This window comes from Strongylocentrotus purpuratus, unplaced genomic scaffold (assembly GCF_000002235.5).
Source record: "Strongylocentrotus purpuratus isolate Spur 01 unplaced genomic scaffold, Spur_5.0 spur5_scaffold_5, whole genome shotgun sequence".
NCBI lineage: Eukaryota > Metazoa > Echinodermata > Echinoidea > Camarodonta > Strongylocentrotidae > Strongylocentrotus > Strongylocentrotus purpuratus.
Window position 1 is genome coordinate 10,461,004 of NW_022145611.1, and position 18,734 is coordinate 10,479,737.

General features: G+C 35.4%; 1 protein-coding gene across 1 annotated transcript; it reads left to right on the forward strand.

Moving 5' to 3' along the window:
- Positions 1–1,564: 1,564 nt before the first annotated feature.
- LOC589392 (conserved oligomeric Golgi complex subunit 2) lies at positions 1,565–18,028 on the forward strand. The gene is made up of 18 exons (XM_030998534.1): positions 1,565–1,800; positions 3,392–3,553; positions 3,849–3,914; positions 4,701–4,781; positions 5,386–5,486; positions 5,966–6,071; positions 7,479–7,658; positions 8,294–8,415; positions 8,942–9,071; positions 9,679–9,818; positions 10,035–10,096; positions 10,541–10,707; positions 11,257–11,445; positions 11,990–12,065; positions 12,676–12,821; positions 13,534–13,670; positions 14,374–14,554; positions 15,837–18,028. Exons 1-18 carry the CDS (start codon positions 1,723–1,725, stop codon positions 15,930–15,932), a joined length of 2,220 nt encoding a protein of 739 aa, XP_030854394.1. The 5' UTR covers positions 1,565–1,722; the 3' UTR covers positions 15,933–18,028.
- The last annotated feature ends 706 nt before the right edge of the window (positions 18,029–18,734 follow it).

Here is an 18,734-nt window from a genome sequence, read left to right on the forward strand (position 1 = left end):
ACAACAACAACAACAACAACAACAACGACATCAACAACAGCAGCAGCAATACAATATCGCTGTCGTATTCCAAAATTTGTTTTTGCCTCGTTTGCCAATCTCTCCCCTTTTCCTTCTCTTTTTCATTCTCTTTCTCTCTCTTTCTTCTACAACCATCAGTATTTGACAAGAGTCTACAAGTTGTGTATACAGTATCGGTATACTAAAAGCAGTCCGAGATTTTCTTTAAAAAACGATATTTAATTAATTAGTGCCATAGAATCTTAAAGTGTTTCGTAGGGGAGGGGAGGGGGTTCCATTGTCTTATGTGCCTTGCTTATATGGCTTGCAATAAAATTTTAAAAATATGTGAAAATATGCATTATGTATAATCTTCCGATAATCATTGTCTTTAGTGAATCGTAACTGGAATAATACTATTTTTTCCAGACATCACTTTATGATAAATTCCTCCACTTTATGTTTATTCATCATATCTGACTTTTAAAAGTTGTTTTGCATTGTAAAATACAACCAGGAAATATTTGATCAATTAGATTATTTTATTTGTTATGCATAGGACATTTTTTGTTTTCGTATTACTACCATCATGGAGAGTATGCAGTGCGATTTTCTTCTGCATGATATTTGTCATATCGAGTCATGTATATAGTTTTGATATTTTTTATCATTAATTTTGTCATGTATTTGAAAAGAAATGGTAAGTATGTGGAAATGGAATTATCTTTAACTTTGACCTGAAGATTAGATTTTTGGAATGACTCAAGTCATATTATGGAAAGTTGAGATTGCTCGGTTCCTGCCCTCTGACACAAAATGGATAAAGTCGAATATGATGCAGGTTTATTTTTGTAATTAAAAAAAAAATGGCACAAGCGAGTATTATCCAAGATTTTCAACCCCGGCACCCCCGCATAGGCCTATATTGTAATTATTGATCTGTGAACTTAATTTTTCTTTTAGATTGATAATGACAAAATTCAAGAACAAGGGCCACTTTGATTAAATGAAATCAATGTATTATTCTTTAATTTGGACTACATATATTTTATATTGTTATTCCTTCATGTCATAAGGTTTCCCTCTTCCTTATCATTTTTATGATTCTTTCACAGTTGTCCTATCTTTTTAATGCGCATAGTAATAAAAGCACAATTTATTGTTAGTATTATTATTATTATTATTGTTATTATTATCATCATTATTATTATTGTTATTATTATCATCATTATTATTATTGTTATTATTATTATTATTATTATTATTATTATTATTATTAAAAACTCAGAAATAGATGCTGATTGGAGTGAACGTCTCCTTCTTCTTCTTCGATTTCTTCATCATTTTGCTCTTCCTCTTCTTTCTCTTCCTCTTCTTCTTCTACCTCCTCCTCTTCCTCTTCTCTCGTATTTTCTTTTTCTTTTATCATCTGTGTAAAGCGCATATAGACATCCGGGTATTAAATCTTCCTGTTCTTCTTCTTCTTCTTCTTCGCCTCCTCTTCTTCTTCTTCTTCTTCGCCTCCTCTTCTTCTTCTTCTACTTCAGCGAACTCGACGATCATCAGTGCAGCGCAGAGGCCGAGGGCGATCAATACCGGTACCTATGTGGTGGACGTGGACGTGGCCGCTATCAGCTATCGTAACTTGTGAAGTGTAACCGAAGACGAAGTCCCTTCTCTTAGTCAATACAGGTGGTCTAATTTATCCCTAAAAGCATAAAAATGTCTTTGAATTTGAAGCTCTTACCAGTTGGGACGGATCAAACATCACTTTGCTTTGATCAGGATATATTTTTGAGGGTAAGTGCTTCAATTATGAAATTTCCTTTACTTCAGTCCCACTCGTTAAATTCAATGTGTGTGGTGATGAAAATTTGTTCTTCGTATCGTAACTTGCATAAGGAAGGTCAAACAACATATTAACTTCAGCAAATATCATAAGACTTTTGTTGTATTAGTCCTCCCATATTTTATTGTAAGAAACGACATCTACTTCAATCAAAGTAAACTTAACAATGCTGAGTTGCTGAATTAGCTGAAGACGGTGAAAGGCGACGAAACGGCGCGGCTAACAAAAACATTGCAACATTCTTGTCTAAGTATCAATCATGTTAATTGCCTTTGCTATTTAAGCTTCGAACTCGGTATCAGATAAAGACAAAAAAAGTCTCAAATTTAAAGCAAATAACACCTTATGACTATTGTAAGGAAGTGGATAAGAGAGAGAAAAACCAAACTTTTTAATTATGATAACATTTTCATGCATCTACTGATCTAAAGCTTTGTTCAAAGACAAGGCATCATTTCAGAAATGTTAATAAAATTAGGTTCTAAATGAATGTCAGATCTAAATCAGTGTGAGAACTTGGAATTCTCTTGATTTATAATCTCCATTTACAGAGTAACCCTTTTCCCTCTCATAATGAAACAACAACAATGTTAATAAGAGACAACCAAAATATTTCTCTTTGTGATTTCAAACCTCTGAAAATTTACAGCCCAATGCTGTTAGCAAGTTTAAAAATCAACACTCTGAAATCTGAAGAAAAGAAATGGACAAGTGCTGCATGTGCAAGAAAAGTCCCAGAACGGGTACATAGATTTCATAACATTTACAAATAAAAACAATTTTGTCTTCTAAGTATTTCCTTTACCTTTACCGCAAATACTGGAAGAATGCTGAGACAGCAGTCGAGCTTCCAGGTCTATCTTCTTGGTCTATCTTCTTTTACTCATACTCTTTAATAATAATTCTCATTATATGCAAGGGAGGCAGAGGGGCAAGAGGTTGCATCTTGACTGGACAATGTACCATGTACAATGTCCCAGGAGCAAAGAAATTGAAAAAATCAGTTCGAGTATTGAGAGATATGACACTGTTCCTTCCAGCAACGATCAAGCCTGGTTTTGAAGGCGTCTATGGTGGGAGCCTGAACTACTACTTCAGGCAGAGAGTTCCAGTCGTCAATCACTCTGTGACTAAATGCGTTCTTCCTTACATTTGTCCTACACCTCGGCTTTGAAAGCTTGAGACTATGCCCTCTTGTTGGTGTGTCTGCTAGTTGGAAGAAGTGGTCAGGGTTGAGTCTGTCATGCTCATAAATGATCTTGTACACCTGAATCATGTCTCCTCTCCTTCTCCTGTACTCAAGGGATGGCAAGTTTAGGTATTTAAGTCTCTCTATGTAAGGTAGGTGTTTCATTGTGGAGATCATCTTTGTTGCTCTCTTCTGTACTCTCTCCACAGCTTTTGCGTCTGAAATGTACCTTGGCGACCAGATTACATTTCCATACTCAAGGAGGGGGCGCACTAGTCCTTTAAACAGCTTGGGAATGGTGGGAATGGTATTGGGATTAATATCATTTGTTTTTCTTTCCAACATGGTTGCAGGGCGACTTTGATGTGGATAGCTTTGTGGCAGAATGCAGGCATCATGTCCAGTTGGAAACCTTGCGAGAGGATCTTCACATCTACTTCAAGACCCTCAAGAATGCCATGGTGGAACTCATCAATAAGGACTATGCTGACTTTGTCAATCTCTCATCGAACCTGGTAAATTGACAGAATCCTAGTTATAAATAGCATTAGAGATTATGCAATGCTGCATATTCAATATATTGGTATGTTTCAATGTCTAGAATTTAAAATAAAAATATGTAAACATTGATAGATTTAAGATATATATATATATATATATATATATATATATATATATATATATATATATGTATATAAGACCAATGTGATATTCCTCTTTTGTTGTCTTCTTATATACGAGTGGCATTATACATGTTGGTCTCTATCTGCATTATTTATAAGTTTGTAAAATTCTACATCATTTAAACAGGTTGGAATGGACAAGGCCATTGGCAATCTCTCAGTTCCTCTTGGTCAACTCAGAGAAGAAGTTATGGTAAGTTTTTTTTTTCCACTTTGTTAAAGCTAAACTTTAGTACTGGTAATGCGATTGCATTGTGAAAGAAAAGGTGTGAAAGGATCAGAAACAGTTGATCATGTAGCATGTAAGTATTGGTGTGCACTGCAAGGTTCTGGAGTCATCAAAATCATAATAAATTTGACCGAGTCTTGGTAAAGTAACAAACACTCACATAGAAAGCTATATATGGGACAACACACATGGTGTCGGGGATGGTACTACCTTGGTTTCCTTGTCTTTCTATGCTCATTACTCAGCCAGTATACATTTTCTTCCAAAATTGTTTGGCACATGTCATTTATTTGTAATCTTGAACATTCAGTGTAAGTTTCGTTTGATTCTGTGAGAATTAATTATTTTTTTTTACCAGTACTGGAGTTTATCTTTAATCTTTGCATTATAACTGAAATCTAGATGAATATACATGTACCAATTAGCCTACCAGTAGATGGATTTATGATGAAAGATGGTTTGTTCTTCCCATGAAAAATCTTCTAATATTTATTAGAAAATTTTATTTTTTTGGTTGAATTTTGAATGTTATTCATTTTTGAAGATTGAAGCTTTTTGTGTTAAAACTGCAGTTCATTATAACAAAACTGATGATATTCTCTGTGTAAACTTGTGAATTATAAAATGCTGTGCACTGCATAACTTGTTCTCTTTTGTTTTTCATAGTGCATCCGATAGTGTAGTAGAAACATTTTCAAAGAAAAATTTAAATGTCTTTATGAATAATTAACTGTTTGTTATGTTATACAGAGTGTTAGATGTGCCATCGATGAAGCCATTCAAGACGTTGAAGAGAAAATGGCTACCAGAAATAGAACTCGTCAGAAGAAGGTAGGGACAGCAAGAATTAAAAAATAAATCTAGTGCCAACAGCCCTTCATTGATTCCAATTTGTTTACTGAATAGATATTATCAATTTAATTTGCATTTTAAGCTTTTATTATTACTAGATGGGAAAATTTAATAACATCATTATCATCTCATGAATGCATTTTTTTAATCTTTGAAAGTCAGGAAGATTTATCATTACCTCAAACATCCTATACTAGAATGAAATGAAGTTTGAGATAGAGTAACAGCTTACTAGCAGTGTAAACAAAAACCTTTCTGTTTATAGGAGCTCTTTTAGGATTTGGTGATGTATAAGTTTGATTTTTTTTCTCACAGTTATTATACCAGAGCTCTTTTGGAGCTTTCAAGAGCTAATCGCTCTCCTTTCTGGTGTATTTTGATTGGCTGATCTGCAAGTTATCAATATTTTTCAGAGTGCAAGATGTAACTGTATGGATGCAAGCCTAGATCAACAGAACAGAGATAAGAGGGACTTGACTGAAAGGGTGGGCCGGTGGGGGTATCAGACTATCAGTTTTTATTAAAGATTATAGAACACATCTTGAAAAGAAAACTATTGATCTGTATTTTTCCTCCATCAAAGGCATGCTTGCAAAGGTTGATGAACATAGTGAAGTCTGTGGAGAAGATGGAGGGTATTCTAAGGATTACAGAAGACAGTGAACCACAGGACAACACAAGCATGTGAGTTCATTTCTTGATTATCTATGACTGGGATGCTAAGAATGCACTGGCATGTATTTCAGGAAAGACATTTGTAGACATACGACATGAAACATTATAAGAGGGACTGAGTAACTGAGGATCATGTCCTACCTATGGTATATGCAGACAAACTTGTCTCAAACAACAGATTTCTTAGTTACATGACGATCAATTCATTTCTCTTCTGATTCATAATAACAACAACAGCATAGTCACATATGAAAAGAGAAGAACAAGCAAAGAGAGCAAGGGTCAAACAGAAGGTGATGCTAAAAGAGATGGAATGGGGGGGGGGGGGGGAAGGGAGTGGTCACCTCCAAGTTTAGGATACAAAGGAAAAGGAAGAGATGACCTTCTTATAATGTAACAGGTATTGGGAAATGTATCACAATGCATTTAGACTTGGGCAAAGATCATAATAACCTGTAAATTTCTTATAACACAATGTATTCTTCTAGTGAACTTACTGGCCAGCAAATTGAGAGAGTGGCATCGGAATTTAACCAGCTACAGTACTACGTAACTCAGAGCAAAGGACTCCCTCTAGTGGAGAAAATTAGACCTGTGAGTATGAGTTTAGTTAGTTGCATCAATTTGAAATTTGCATCAAAAATCTATGAAGGATGACCTAATATATGTATCTCACACATGTAATTTGTAAGTTATCAATTTCTATGACAATCATGGATTGTGAATGATAGCGAACTATAACATGTGGATGATATTAAAGGTACTATGTCCCTTTTGCAGGCACAAAAAATGAAAAGGTTAAATTCCAATGGCATTTGAAAGATAATACTAATTTAGAACTCCCCTTAAAAAATAGGGGCTTAAAAATGTCTTTAAGTGGGAAAATAACGACTTTTAGTTGTCAAATCAACTGAGGAGCTATAGAGCCAATAAGTAATAGTCTTGATTTTCAGACCATTGTACCGCATGGTCGTACGTTTTATGCTGCGCAAAGATTCAATCAGTTTAATCTTGGCTATTACAAAAAGTGGGTTATTGATGTAGACAAATCTTTTACAGCTCATTTTATGTATGTTATTACCAAAGAAGAAAAAAAGCCAGTCAGTCACTCAATACTGACAATAGTGTCTGACAGTGAAGTCTAGCAGGTAAATGGGTTTCTTTGCATAATTTGAATATAAGGACACTGCTAGTGTTTAAATTTCACAGATAGGACATACATGACATATTTATAATTCCTGCAAAGTTCTACAGAATTTGAAGTTGGCTGCAAAAGGGACATAGTATCTTTAAGGTGAAATAGTAACTCTAATGGGCAGGAATTCCTCTTTTTGTTGTCGATAGTTTGATGAGTAATAGTCTTCTGTTTGGGACATTCATCCATAAAACATTTTTTAATACATGATATATATAACACAGAAAACACACATACATGTATATTGCATTTGAACAACTCAAGAGGTTCTCTTTGTTAATAGTAATCATTATGTAACATGTGTCTGTACTGGAACTTTTTCAGGAACTTTTTTCCCCTCGTAATTTTTCTAGTAGTACCTAGAGGTTATGTTGCCATCTCACTTGGTATGCAAAACAGGTAGCTTAAAGTTTAAAGTGATCATAGCTGCCAAAACACAGATTATGGTGACCCTCTAGTACAGCCTAGATAAATCTTTCAAGGACGGTCTCAAAGACTGTATAATGGCTCTTATTATTAACAGAGAGTCGAGTGACTGAAGCAAAATTTTAATTCTTATTTACACAGAGAATAGCTGCCATTACTGTGACCCTCCAGTATAGTCTAGAGAAGTCTTTCAGATTACGTTCATACATGAACATTGAATTTGAATGTCTCAATGGGTATTCTTTACCATGTGTCTCTACTGGCACTTTCTTAGGAAATGTTTTCCCTCTTGCAATTTTCTCTAGTATTGCCTTTAAGTTATGTTTGTGACCTCACTCGGTATGCAAATCATGTAAACAGAGCTTTTTTCATTTCCACAGAGGATAGCTGCCATTACCGTGACCCTCCAGCACAGTCTTGAGAAGTCTTTCAGGGAGGGCTTGGGAGCTGGGGACACCAATGTCCTATGTCAGTGCCTGAGAACATATGCCACCATAGATAAGATGAGGGATGCTGAGGCCCTCTTTAGACAGATTGCTGTCAAACCGTACTTAGACGAGGTAAGTGATCATTTTATCTTGATCCTATTTATCGATCCTCTCCACCTTTGACCTTTGTGTTCCCTTTCCTTCTCGCTACTTTCCTGTTTGTGTCATTGTTGGTTGCTCTTTCTATTTATTTCCTTCATGATCATCTTCTTCCCATTTTGGATCACCTCCCTCACATGTTAGAGACTGATTAGCTTTGATATTAGTAGACTGAAATATCTTTGATTCGATTCTAGGCATGAGTAGTGACTAACATTTAGATAAATTGTAATTTCTAGTATGGCTTATTTAGACAGAAAGTGAAAGCATAAAGAAAATAACAATAATATCTTCTTTTTGTATAGCACGTTTCACATGATGAAATAATGATTCTATGCCCTTCCAAAGGACTTTGGATGTTATTACCCTGGCTTTTGCATTGCCTACCATAGAACTTAGTGTATTTAAGGAATGGTTCTAGTGTGGCGAATGTAGATTAATGTCTTGCCAAAGGATGTGACTACTGTATCAGGGATTTGAACCCTTTACCTTATAGTTTACAGTCCAGATACTAGACCCCAGACTAGACCACAACACCTGTAACACAATATAACACATATTTGGGCATGTCAGTGACAATTTACACTCTTGTTTTCTTTTTCTGTCAGATCATCAGTGAGAGTTTCCTTCACAACCATCCTCAGGGTCTGAAAGGCATGTACTCCAGAATCCTAGACTTCATTCCCAAGCACTGTGACCTCATCCGTGAGGTCACATCACCAAGTCAAAGGTAAGACCTAATTGTAATCATGCCATGCCTGAGTGGTTAGGGTACTGATCTTGGACCATTCAAGGGGAGGGGACGTAGGTTTGAAATTGGATCAATGTTCCTGTGCTAGGACTCAATATTCTCCAACTGATTCCTGTTAGCATGTACTTGCTTCCTCACTGTATCTGGATAATCAGTTGTAATTTACACCAGGCAACAACCACTCACTATTCAACAAATCATCAAGAGAGTGAAAAAAGAATTTGTGTATGCTTTGTTCGAATATTTATGAAGTTATCGTAAATATATTGTGTTGCTTGATGTGCAAAAATGAATCGTTATAAATCTATTTTGTAAATTATTGTGAACAAATTTTCCACAAGTGAGATTTAATAAAAATTTACTTAAAATACATGTTTACTCGAGTATAGCAATATTCATGACGGCACCACTGTTTGTTGTGTGGTTTTTGACATATCATAAAATTGTGTGCATTGACTGTGTAACAATCTGACCCAAGCGTTCTATTTTTCCTAAACACCTCCAGTGCCAGTGGACAGGAGATAGTGAGAGGCTATGACTTCCCAGTCAATGCTGCATGGCCTGAGATAGCCAGCAGTCTAGAGGCCAGGACGCCGTCCATCTTTGCCCCCGGCAACCCTGATGTATTCCACCAGGTGAGACATAGTCCTTCTTTAAAAGAAACTTTGCAAACATGTATGTGAGATGCGAGACGGTCTAGTGGTACATCCACTTGGTCAGCTCTGTGTCTGTTTAATCTTTTTATAAGTGTAACTTGTGGCAAAAAGACCTTGTCGCAATTCAAGATTCAAAATTCAAGATTTTATTGTCCATATATTGTCCCCCTTTTCACGAAATGACGGTAGTGAATGAAAATCCCATACAATTTGCGTGCGGATTTTCCTCACTACCATCACTTCGTGAAAACGGACGATATATAATACAGAAATTTGTTTTCCATTGGTGTAACATGTAATATGTGAAACATGAGACAACAACATGGTGTCATGTGCTGAAAGCCAGAAGGGCGCCAAGACTCTATAAAGAAAACGTCTATGAGCAGGTACGGTTTTCTAGCTCTCAGCACACAACATAACAAGACAATTATATTACTTATACATAACAAGAATTTTAAATAGTTAGACCTCGTGACAGATTAACCTTGTTCTAAATGAGTTATCCATTGAAGTCTGCCATATCTATGATTACTACAAGTGTGTCAACTGCTTCAAACTCATCATTGCTTTCCTATCTTTCTTGCAGAAATTCCTACTGACTCAAGACTTTGTGGATGGGTTTGAGCGGCAGTGCGGCTCCCAGGCCAGCGTGAAGCGTCTCAGGTCCCATCCTACCTACAGTGCTTTCATGACCAAGTGGAGTCTGCCTGTCTACTTCCAATTAAGGTGTGAATCTTATGCTGCTTTATCCTGGTTATATCACCGAATTGGGTGACTTTCCATAACATGATGTTAATTAGTTTCCCTGCAAGTAATTATTCTTATGATGTTAATTGTGAAAATGTCAGCAACAGTTTATTTGTATGATCATGATTCTTGACACAATTGAATTCAATTTGAAGAAGAACAAAAAGGAAGACTTTTATCTTGATTCTTTGTCAGGTTTCAAGAGATAGCAGGGCAGTTTGAGGCAGCACTGATGTCTCCTTTCAGCATTGCACCAGGTATTCCTTCATTTGATTGTATCTTTCTGAAATGAATAAAAACATTTGATGAACATTTACGTATTTGTAAGTGTATCTAGATTCCTCCTTTATTTGCTTCCTCCTTCCCATTTGTGATTCCAGGTGCTATTCATTTTACTTGAGCATGCATGTTGATTTAAATTACAGGAATTAAATCACACCATTGGGAAAATGTGGCAATCAACCTCTGAGCCAGGAGAAGATACCACTGTAGATGGAAAGATAGATAGATAGATATAATGGGGGGGTTATATACACACTGGGTCAAGAGAAACATTGTATATAAAAAGTTTAGCTTCAGGACAAAAGTGCCATGGTGTGGCTTGAATCATCTATCCTTGACCTTAGCTAAGTGTTCAAATCTCTCAACCCAGACAATCCATAACATGTATTTGCCTTCTGTTCATCTTGAAATGGAAACAGATGGGTCTAAGTATCAGCTGTCTGCCAGCCAGGTCTTGTGGGAGTGTCTACAGAGATGTTGGCATGACAACGTCTTCCTGACCCCGCTGTGTCATCGCTTTTGGAAGCTGACCCTTCAGCTCCTCTCTAGATACGCCGTCTGGGTGGATGAGGTTTATAACACCGAGGTAAAGAGAACTTCTTGAAACGATAGATATGGAGTTCACGGTCAAGTGGAAATTTCAATTCAACATGTAATATGTAAATTGCTTCCCTGTTTCCATGAAACAAAAGATAGGTGAAAGCCTTGTTCCATTTGTTATAAAGATGGGTTAGACTAAAATTATGATTTGAACTTAAATTTTGACAGCTTTTGCTATTTGTTGTTCTGACCCTTTTTTGCTCTAGATAAAGTTAGACTTGACCACCTTCATAGATTTGAGCCGTAGTGTACGCATGAATTAGTCGGTGATAAAAAATACCTGATTGCTATTAAGAAAAAAAGATCGATAAGTTTGTAGGTGCAACCAAAAGGACCTATAGCTTTATGACCTATCTGAGGGACTTGGTTCTTGAGGATAAATGCCAAAAGGCACCGGCATATCTACTTGGTTTCGAAACCAGGACATCCTTGTTACTGGATCAATGGTCTACCACTTAGCCATAATGCCTCCTCAATTCCAATAAAGAAATTGAAAGCTACACAAATTTTTATTGCAATTTTCTTGTACATGTAGATCACAGAGGAAGGCAGGAAAGCAGCCGAAGAGAAAAGGCAGCTGCAGGCAGTAGCCAAAATGGAGCTCAAGGCCGATGGGGAGGGAGGAGAACGTTTAACACCATCACCCATCCCATCAGGTCCTCCTCCGGTCACCTTGCCACAACTGGTCAAGATGGTAGCCGATATTGATGCCATCATAGCTGGGGTCAGTATTATACAAAACATCAAAAAAACAACGACAACAACATATCCCTCCCCCCCCCCCCCCTTCCCCACAAACAAAATAAAACCACAAATAATAGATTTGTGGAAAGTTTGCTGCATTTATATTTGTGCTTTGCGATGACATTGCGTAAGCTGCTTCAACTCATTGCTGGCATTTAAATTTATTTGCAGTGGAGAACAGATTCCATTTCCACTTAGAATGAAAACTTATAGCATATACAAAAACAAATTAAGAAGAACCATATTATACATCAGTGAGGTAGACTGCAGCAATTTGTACATGAAGTTTAAGGTATATATGCTATTGATTCTATATACAGAAATTTCTATGTGTACAGTAAATCATAATTTCGTGTCATAGAGTTGTTTCCCAGTAGCAACCCATAGCAGGAGTATTCCTGTCACAGTCCCTCTGTCCCTGTTGCTTTTAGTATGAATCTGAAAATCGTGCTAACAGTAAAACACACCTTGGTGTATTCTAAACCTTAAATTATGAATTTAAATGTCTTTCTTGTACTTTGCAGCTTCCAAAAGTTTTTCAGGAACACGTCAAGCCAAAGCTCTTATTAGTCAACTGTACAGAGTTCACTGCATTGGAAGGTAATTATTAAACTAACATATTTCAAATATTTGGTTGTATATAACATAGCATATTCAAAGTTCTTGCCTGATAAGATTACATTGTTACCTTCTGCATAGCAACAGTTTGTTTCTCATAGATTGATCTAGAAGTAGAGCAGTATGGATTTCATATATGAGCTAATGCTGCTTGCACCACATATTCAAAACCAGACGCCCATTACAGAAGGCGTACTTGCTGCCTGGCTGTCATTGATGATGTCATTGCCAGTTGCATCTTGGAAACTGAGTCTGTGAATACGAAGAAAATGATTTTTTCTCTCTTGAGGTTATTAATTACTCTTTGGTTGTCAAGCAAAGAAATTGCTGATGAAAATGATTCTAGTAATTTCCAAGATTTAGTCTTACAAAAAATATCAATTTAGTGACCACCTGTATAGAAGGACCACCTGTCTGTGAAGACCAAATTTTGGTTTCCCTTGAAAATGGTTACTCATTGAAACATTTACTAAGGGAACCTGTACATGGTGATCACCTGCCTATAAAGACCACTTTCCTTGTCACCCTTGTCTGGTCTTTATAGACAGGTTTCACTGTAATTTATATTTTTCACTTCCGATTGCCTCTGTAGAAGCCATGGAAGACAGTGTCACAGCCATTCAGACTCGCTTGGAAGCCACCAGCGTGCATGTGACCCAGGGGGTGGGGTCCCTCTGTGTGGTACATCTGAAAGGAGCCAATGATATCCCAAGGCTCTACAGGAGGACCAACAGAGAGGTAAGTGAATAATGCAAGCCATGTAAAGAGTCAAACCCTGTATTGATTGAAGGTACATGTACAAATATTTCTTTGTATTGTTGGTAGAGGCCCCGACATATCTGAATATCCCCAAACACATACAAAAGTACAGCATATGCAAATCTGGTAACATACTATGCCTGTTAATGTACTTAATTAAGACTGCTGTAGGTGTCTTTATCGCTGTAGGTGTCTTTATCGCTGTAAAGGGTGATTCTGTGCAATATGTTCTGAATGACATAAGAAATTTATCTATTCTTTTTTTGTAAAGACTTTTTAGTTTTTTGTTTGTTTTGCTTTTATCTATTTAGTTCATCCAAAATCCCTTGATATGTCTATTGACTAATGTTTTTTCCTGGTATCACAAACATTATTAAATGAATGGTCATATCAAGATATTTTTCCTGTTTAGAAGAAATAACTTGGAAAAAATTCATAGCGGACATTAAATGATATCTTATGTAAAGCAATATATTGAAGAGGCATTTTCTGATGTCGTGTTCACAAAACACTATTTCCTTGAGGTAATAGTGAAAGACTAAATACTGTAGTTCCTAGATTACACAAGAAGTTTGTCTATGCCACACTATGGCAATAAAAATGTATGTAGGAAAAGGTTGACAAGGGTGCTTATATTAATCCTGCTGTTAGTAGACCATCCTTAAAGTTTTTAAAATTATTCTATCAACAGGTTCCCAGCAAGCCATCAAGCTATGTGAGCAGCACTCTGAAGCCTCTGCAGACATTCGTTGAAGACCACCGAGCCATCCTATCAGACAGCAGGAGACAGGAATGGACTCTAGCCGTCATTTCAAACATCACAAAAGAGTAAGTACATGGATGCAAATACTTATAATAATCCAGAATAGTAGTTCATTTACATGACTCACAATAAGAAGACTTTGGTTTGAAGTTAGAGTCATGATCCTAATTCATACCATTTCATAGATGTGAGCGTCTACCAGGGGGAAAATTAAGTTTGGATGGCGTTAATTTTACAGAAAGCCTACCCTCTGTAGTTCAATAAATTGTGTAATGAGAGGCTAAACAAATATAGGTTACTCCTTTTCATATTTGTTGTAATATGAGGACATCATACAGTTACGAATATCAGGTGTTTTTGTCTTTTTCTAATGCGTTTGTATAATTTCTTGTTGTTTCACGAAGTACAAAAGTATGCCTGACTTATCCTTCACTGAATAATTCTGATAGGGTAATTTTCAGAAATGTTGTATTTATTTTTAAATCAAAAGGACAGTGGGAGGGATTGATGTTGGTGCACTCCATGTTCCCACAGTTTCATAAATTTACCTCATCATTCAAAAGACATACATTATACTTGAATATCAATAATAATGATATTAATAATTCAACGTTTCTGTATAGCGCATAACTCATATGTATACCGGTAATTGATGTCTCTACCCCCTTTACAGCACAGAATACAGAAGGACTGGAAATGGTGCACTGTGTTTAAATTTGTGAGATTTTACAAAGCGCTAAAGATAAATTGTTTCTTTGGTCCATCTAGGTATCTAGCCATCAGCACAGAACTCCTGACCTCGGTCAAGAAGATGGAGGACAGTCTGAAGCGGCTCAAGGCTCTCAAGAAGACCGGTGCTGCAGCAGGGTCGACACCCTACCAAGGCATGTCGGACGATGATAAGATCAGGTTACAGCTAGCTCTGGATGTCAGGTTCTTTGCTCAACAGGTATTTAAAGCAGTCATTTGAATTGCTATCTAAAGACCCTATTGATGAAAATATGACTATATAGGAATACAAAATATTGTTCCTTTCAGTAGTGCACAAAAGCAAATTTAAACCTTTTTTGCACCCCTCCAAACTATGGGTTGACAGGGGTAAAATTTGCAGCAGTTATGGTGACTACATATAATTTGGACTTGATCTGCTCGCCTAGATAGCTGAGGCGATGAGGTGTGCTTAATTATAGCAAAGTAATTGTGAATACGCCTACTCCACATTAGATGATGTCATCAAGTCAATAGCTCGTTTAGGTTGACAACTGCTGATTTTCAAAGCTTTAGTTTTCGAGTTTTCAGGGAGCTCTTACTCCTTTGACAGACACTGAAATAGCATATAATTGATACAATTCTAATTCATCACCTATAAGCTTTCCATTGATAAAAAATTCATTAATTCATTTTTCACTTCCGCCAGGGTCTTTAAGCATTGTTCACATGTGATGGCTACAAAACCTTGCAGCAGCAAATTAAAATGACAAAAGCATAGTGTGCTTCACCTATCTTGTTATACACAAATAATCCAGTACACATAGGCGCTTGTGTTGTATGTAACAAGGTGCCTTTCATTTAAAATATACAGTATTGATAATTTTAAACAAAATCAGATAAATTATTGCTATTTCACTGATAGAACCCCTGCTTGTATGGATGGCTTTTGAATATCAAACACATTAATTAAAGGCTTGTAACCATTTCAATTTTGCATATTTACAGGCCTGATAATTACCTGATTTAAATCGGTTCCCTAATTTAAACAAAAAATGTTAAAACTGTTTTTACCCTTTCCGAATTTTATACTTATTTTCCCTATTTTCCCCTTTCTTTTCCTATTTTCCCCTTTCTTTTCCAATTTTCCTACTGAAAAGGCGGGAATGTTGTTGGATGCAATTTTTTATCCCAATTTTTGGTTTGTTTGTTACTCAAGGTGGAGGTGGTTGAGGAAAAGAAAAGAAAACTTTTTTTTTTAGTGCTCACTATCACCTCTGTATTTAAAACTGTTTGCAGGAAATTTTAATCACAAATATGTTCAGAAGGCACTTGTTTGAAGGTCATATGGTTGAATTACTTTTCAATTTCCACTTCTCTTTTACAACTTTCCACTTCCATACAATAATCAATTGATAAAACTGAAGTTCTCAATTTACATCATGTAAATTTTGACAGTGATTTACTAACAACAAATAAACTTATGAGAATGTGTTTCTATTTTTGTCTTTGTCTTGTTACAGATTGATGCTTTTGGCTTGGTCAGCATAGAGATCTCAGTTTTCCAGGAACTCAGTACTTTGGTCGAAGCCACAGTAAATCAGTCAGCATCAAGTTGAACTGTTGCGTTCTAATATTTATAAATTAAAATCTTTGTTATGTATTCAAGGCATGGTTTGTTAATCTCTGTCATTTTGTTTGTGAAAATTGGAACGCGAAAATAGATGGAAGGCTTTATGATTTAATTTTAGTTAAAGCACATATTTGCAAAAACAGGAAGTAACATAATCATATTTACTTCATATATGAATGAGACAGATGTTTGTAAGCTATGGAATGAGTAAGGGCTGAAGAGTTAGAGAATGCATTAACCTTGAGAACATTTTTAAACCGAAAAACAGCCCTCTCCACCTTATTTCACATACAGAAACTTTTTATTAGAAAATATGAATTAATGACATGAAAAAAGAAAATTGTCATATATCATGATACTTTTTCTAAAATTTCTTAAAACTGACTTTTCCTGTTGTTTACTTTCACATTCTTTGAATACCGAACAAAAAAGGGGATATTTGATCGTTTTTTTAAAGTAGAATCTTTGTTACTTAACATTTCTCTTCTGAAAGGAATGTTTTTTTAGTTTCCTAAAAGCAAGAGAGAAGCAGAGAGCAAAAAGATGCAGACAGACCAAAAGAATGACAAGTATCAAATAAATCCCTTGAAATATTGTGAATTCAAGTTCTAGTTATGTCCACACTGGGTAGATGACTACTACGTTCAACATAAACATGTTTGACACTAAGCCAAAGGCAACTCTAAATGAAAAACACAAAAACCCTGTTTCGAATTAAGAAAAAAATTGAAATACCTTTTCTATCATCCTTTTTTCAACAATGTCAAATTCAGGTTTCGTTGTTTTTTATTTATTGCAAATATATATATTATATGTAGGTTAAACAGCTATCGATAAAATTGATAGAACTGTCTTTTTCAAAGTGAAGTAGTGCCACTCTCAAATCTCAATCTTGTATTTGTTTTTGTTTTGCTACTGTACTGTCAAAGATACCGTAAGCTTGAGTTCTGGTGATGATAGAAACAAAATTCCCACAGAATCCAACAAACTTTCACCGAATGTTCAAGATTACAAATAAAGGACATGTGCCAAACGATTTTGGTAGAAAATGTAGAGGCTGAGTAATGAGCATAAAAAGAAAAGGAAATCAACGTATTGTAGGCCTGACACCATGTGCTTAACTGATGTCACTTTTTGTAAATGAGAGTTGTAGTTTTATTGAAGATGAGTTCCAGCAAGTTTTTGTAAGGTTATTTTTGTTTTTGTTTTTATTTTACCGGCTCAAACAATCAATCTCCTGCAGGACAAACAATCCAGAATTAGTTATAGCCATGTTCTCTCTACATATGATGGCCATACCAGAGCTCAAGATTAGCTTTAAGCTAAAATATCCTTTTAAAATAAAAAAAATATTTTAAATCTGAACCAAATGTTCTTCCATTTCATACGTGAATGAAGTAAAGAAAACTAATTGCATGTGATCTGTTTTCTGACCCAGCAAATGGAAAATGAAGTGAAAATCTGAATCTGTTTGTTCTCTGTATTATTTTATGTTGATACATGTTACTTGAATCATTGATATCGATATTGAGACATGTAGAGGTATATCAGTTTATTTTCTTTACAGTGTATATTTGCTATATATGTAAAATACCAAACATTTACATGGCCATATCAGAAACATTTTCCAAAGCCATATCAAGGCAATACTTTTATACTTGTAGCTGTATAGTTATTATTGCAATTTTGTTACTTTAAATAATGCTGATTTAGTGTATTTGTATCAGAGATTTCCAGATAGGTAGTGCAATTTTCTTTTCTTTTAGCTTTGAAGAGATATTCAAAGATGTTTTCATTTTTTCCTTTATTAAACAAAGCCATTCTTATGACAGTTCAAACAGCATTCAAACATTGTATTTTAGATCAAGTATCAATAAAAAAAAATATTTAAAGAAAGAAATCATACAATTATCACTGAATTCAACTATGGTTGTAAAGATTTTATTTCCATAATGCTATGACATGAATTCATAGATAATAAGAATGATAATAAATGTATATGTACATGAAATAAATATAATACATCTTGTAAAAATACTATATTATTTGACAATAAATACACTTGTATCAAGTCTATCATAACTTGTTGTACATGTTGATTCGTTTGTGTACAGTAAATGAGCAGTTATCGTCTGTTTGGGGTCACAAGGGCGTTAACTCTGTGTGTAAGTAATGTACAAGAGTTAACACCCTTATGGCTCCAAAGAGACAATATGTATGTACAGTGTATTATTATTTGTATTGGGCCTCTCTGAGCTGTGGAATTGAATACAGTGTATGCATACATTGTTAAATATGCTGGGTCGCTGGCTCTACTTTCAAATATTACCCTTTAAAAAAAAAAATCACATTATTTCCCTCGTCTACAACTGGAACTGGGAGCAATTTGGCTTTGTTTTGAGAAATATATTGTGATTCCCCCACAAGGCTATACATTATATGATTATTTTGGCACAAACAAAGCAATTTAAGACTTAATAAAGCAAATTATAAGATTGTCAAATTCAGAAATGATATACTTACACCTAATGAAAAAGTATGCTTCTATTAAAGTGGATTTTGTTCTGTGAGTTGCAGAGCAACACATTGCTTTTCTATACAAAAGACAAAGTTATACAACAACCCAGATCATCATTAGGACTTACAATTTGTCAACTCTTGGTCCAAATTACTTGAAATACAGTGTTGTATACAAAACTCAAAATAATTTAACAATAATACATATGGAATATGGAAAGGACCAAAAGGGAAGCAAATGCTTGTGAGGAATGGCCCTGAAACAGAAAGA

Coding starts and splice junctions, on each gene's coding strand:
- LOC589392 (XM_030998534.1), top strand. CDS start 1,723: ATGTCTTTGAATTTGAAGCTCTTACCAGTTGGGACGGATCAAACATCA. Junction 10,097..10,540: donor TCCTTTCAGCATTGCACCAG/GTATTCCTTCAT, acceptor AAATGGAAACAG/ATGGGTCTAAGTATCAGCTG. Junction 14,555..15,836: donor TCAGGTTCTTTGCTCAACAG/GTATTTAAAGCA, acceptor GTCTTGTTACAG/ATTGATGCTTTTGGCTTGGT.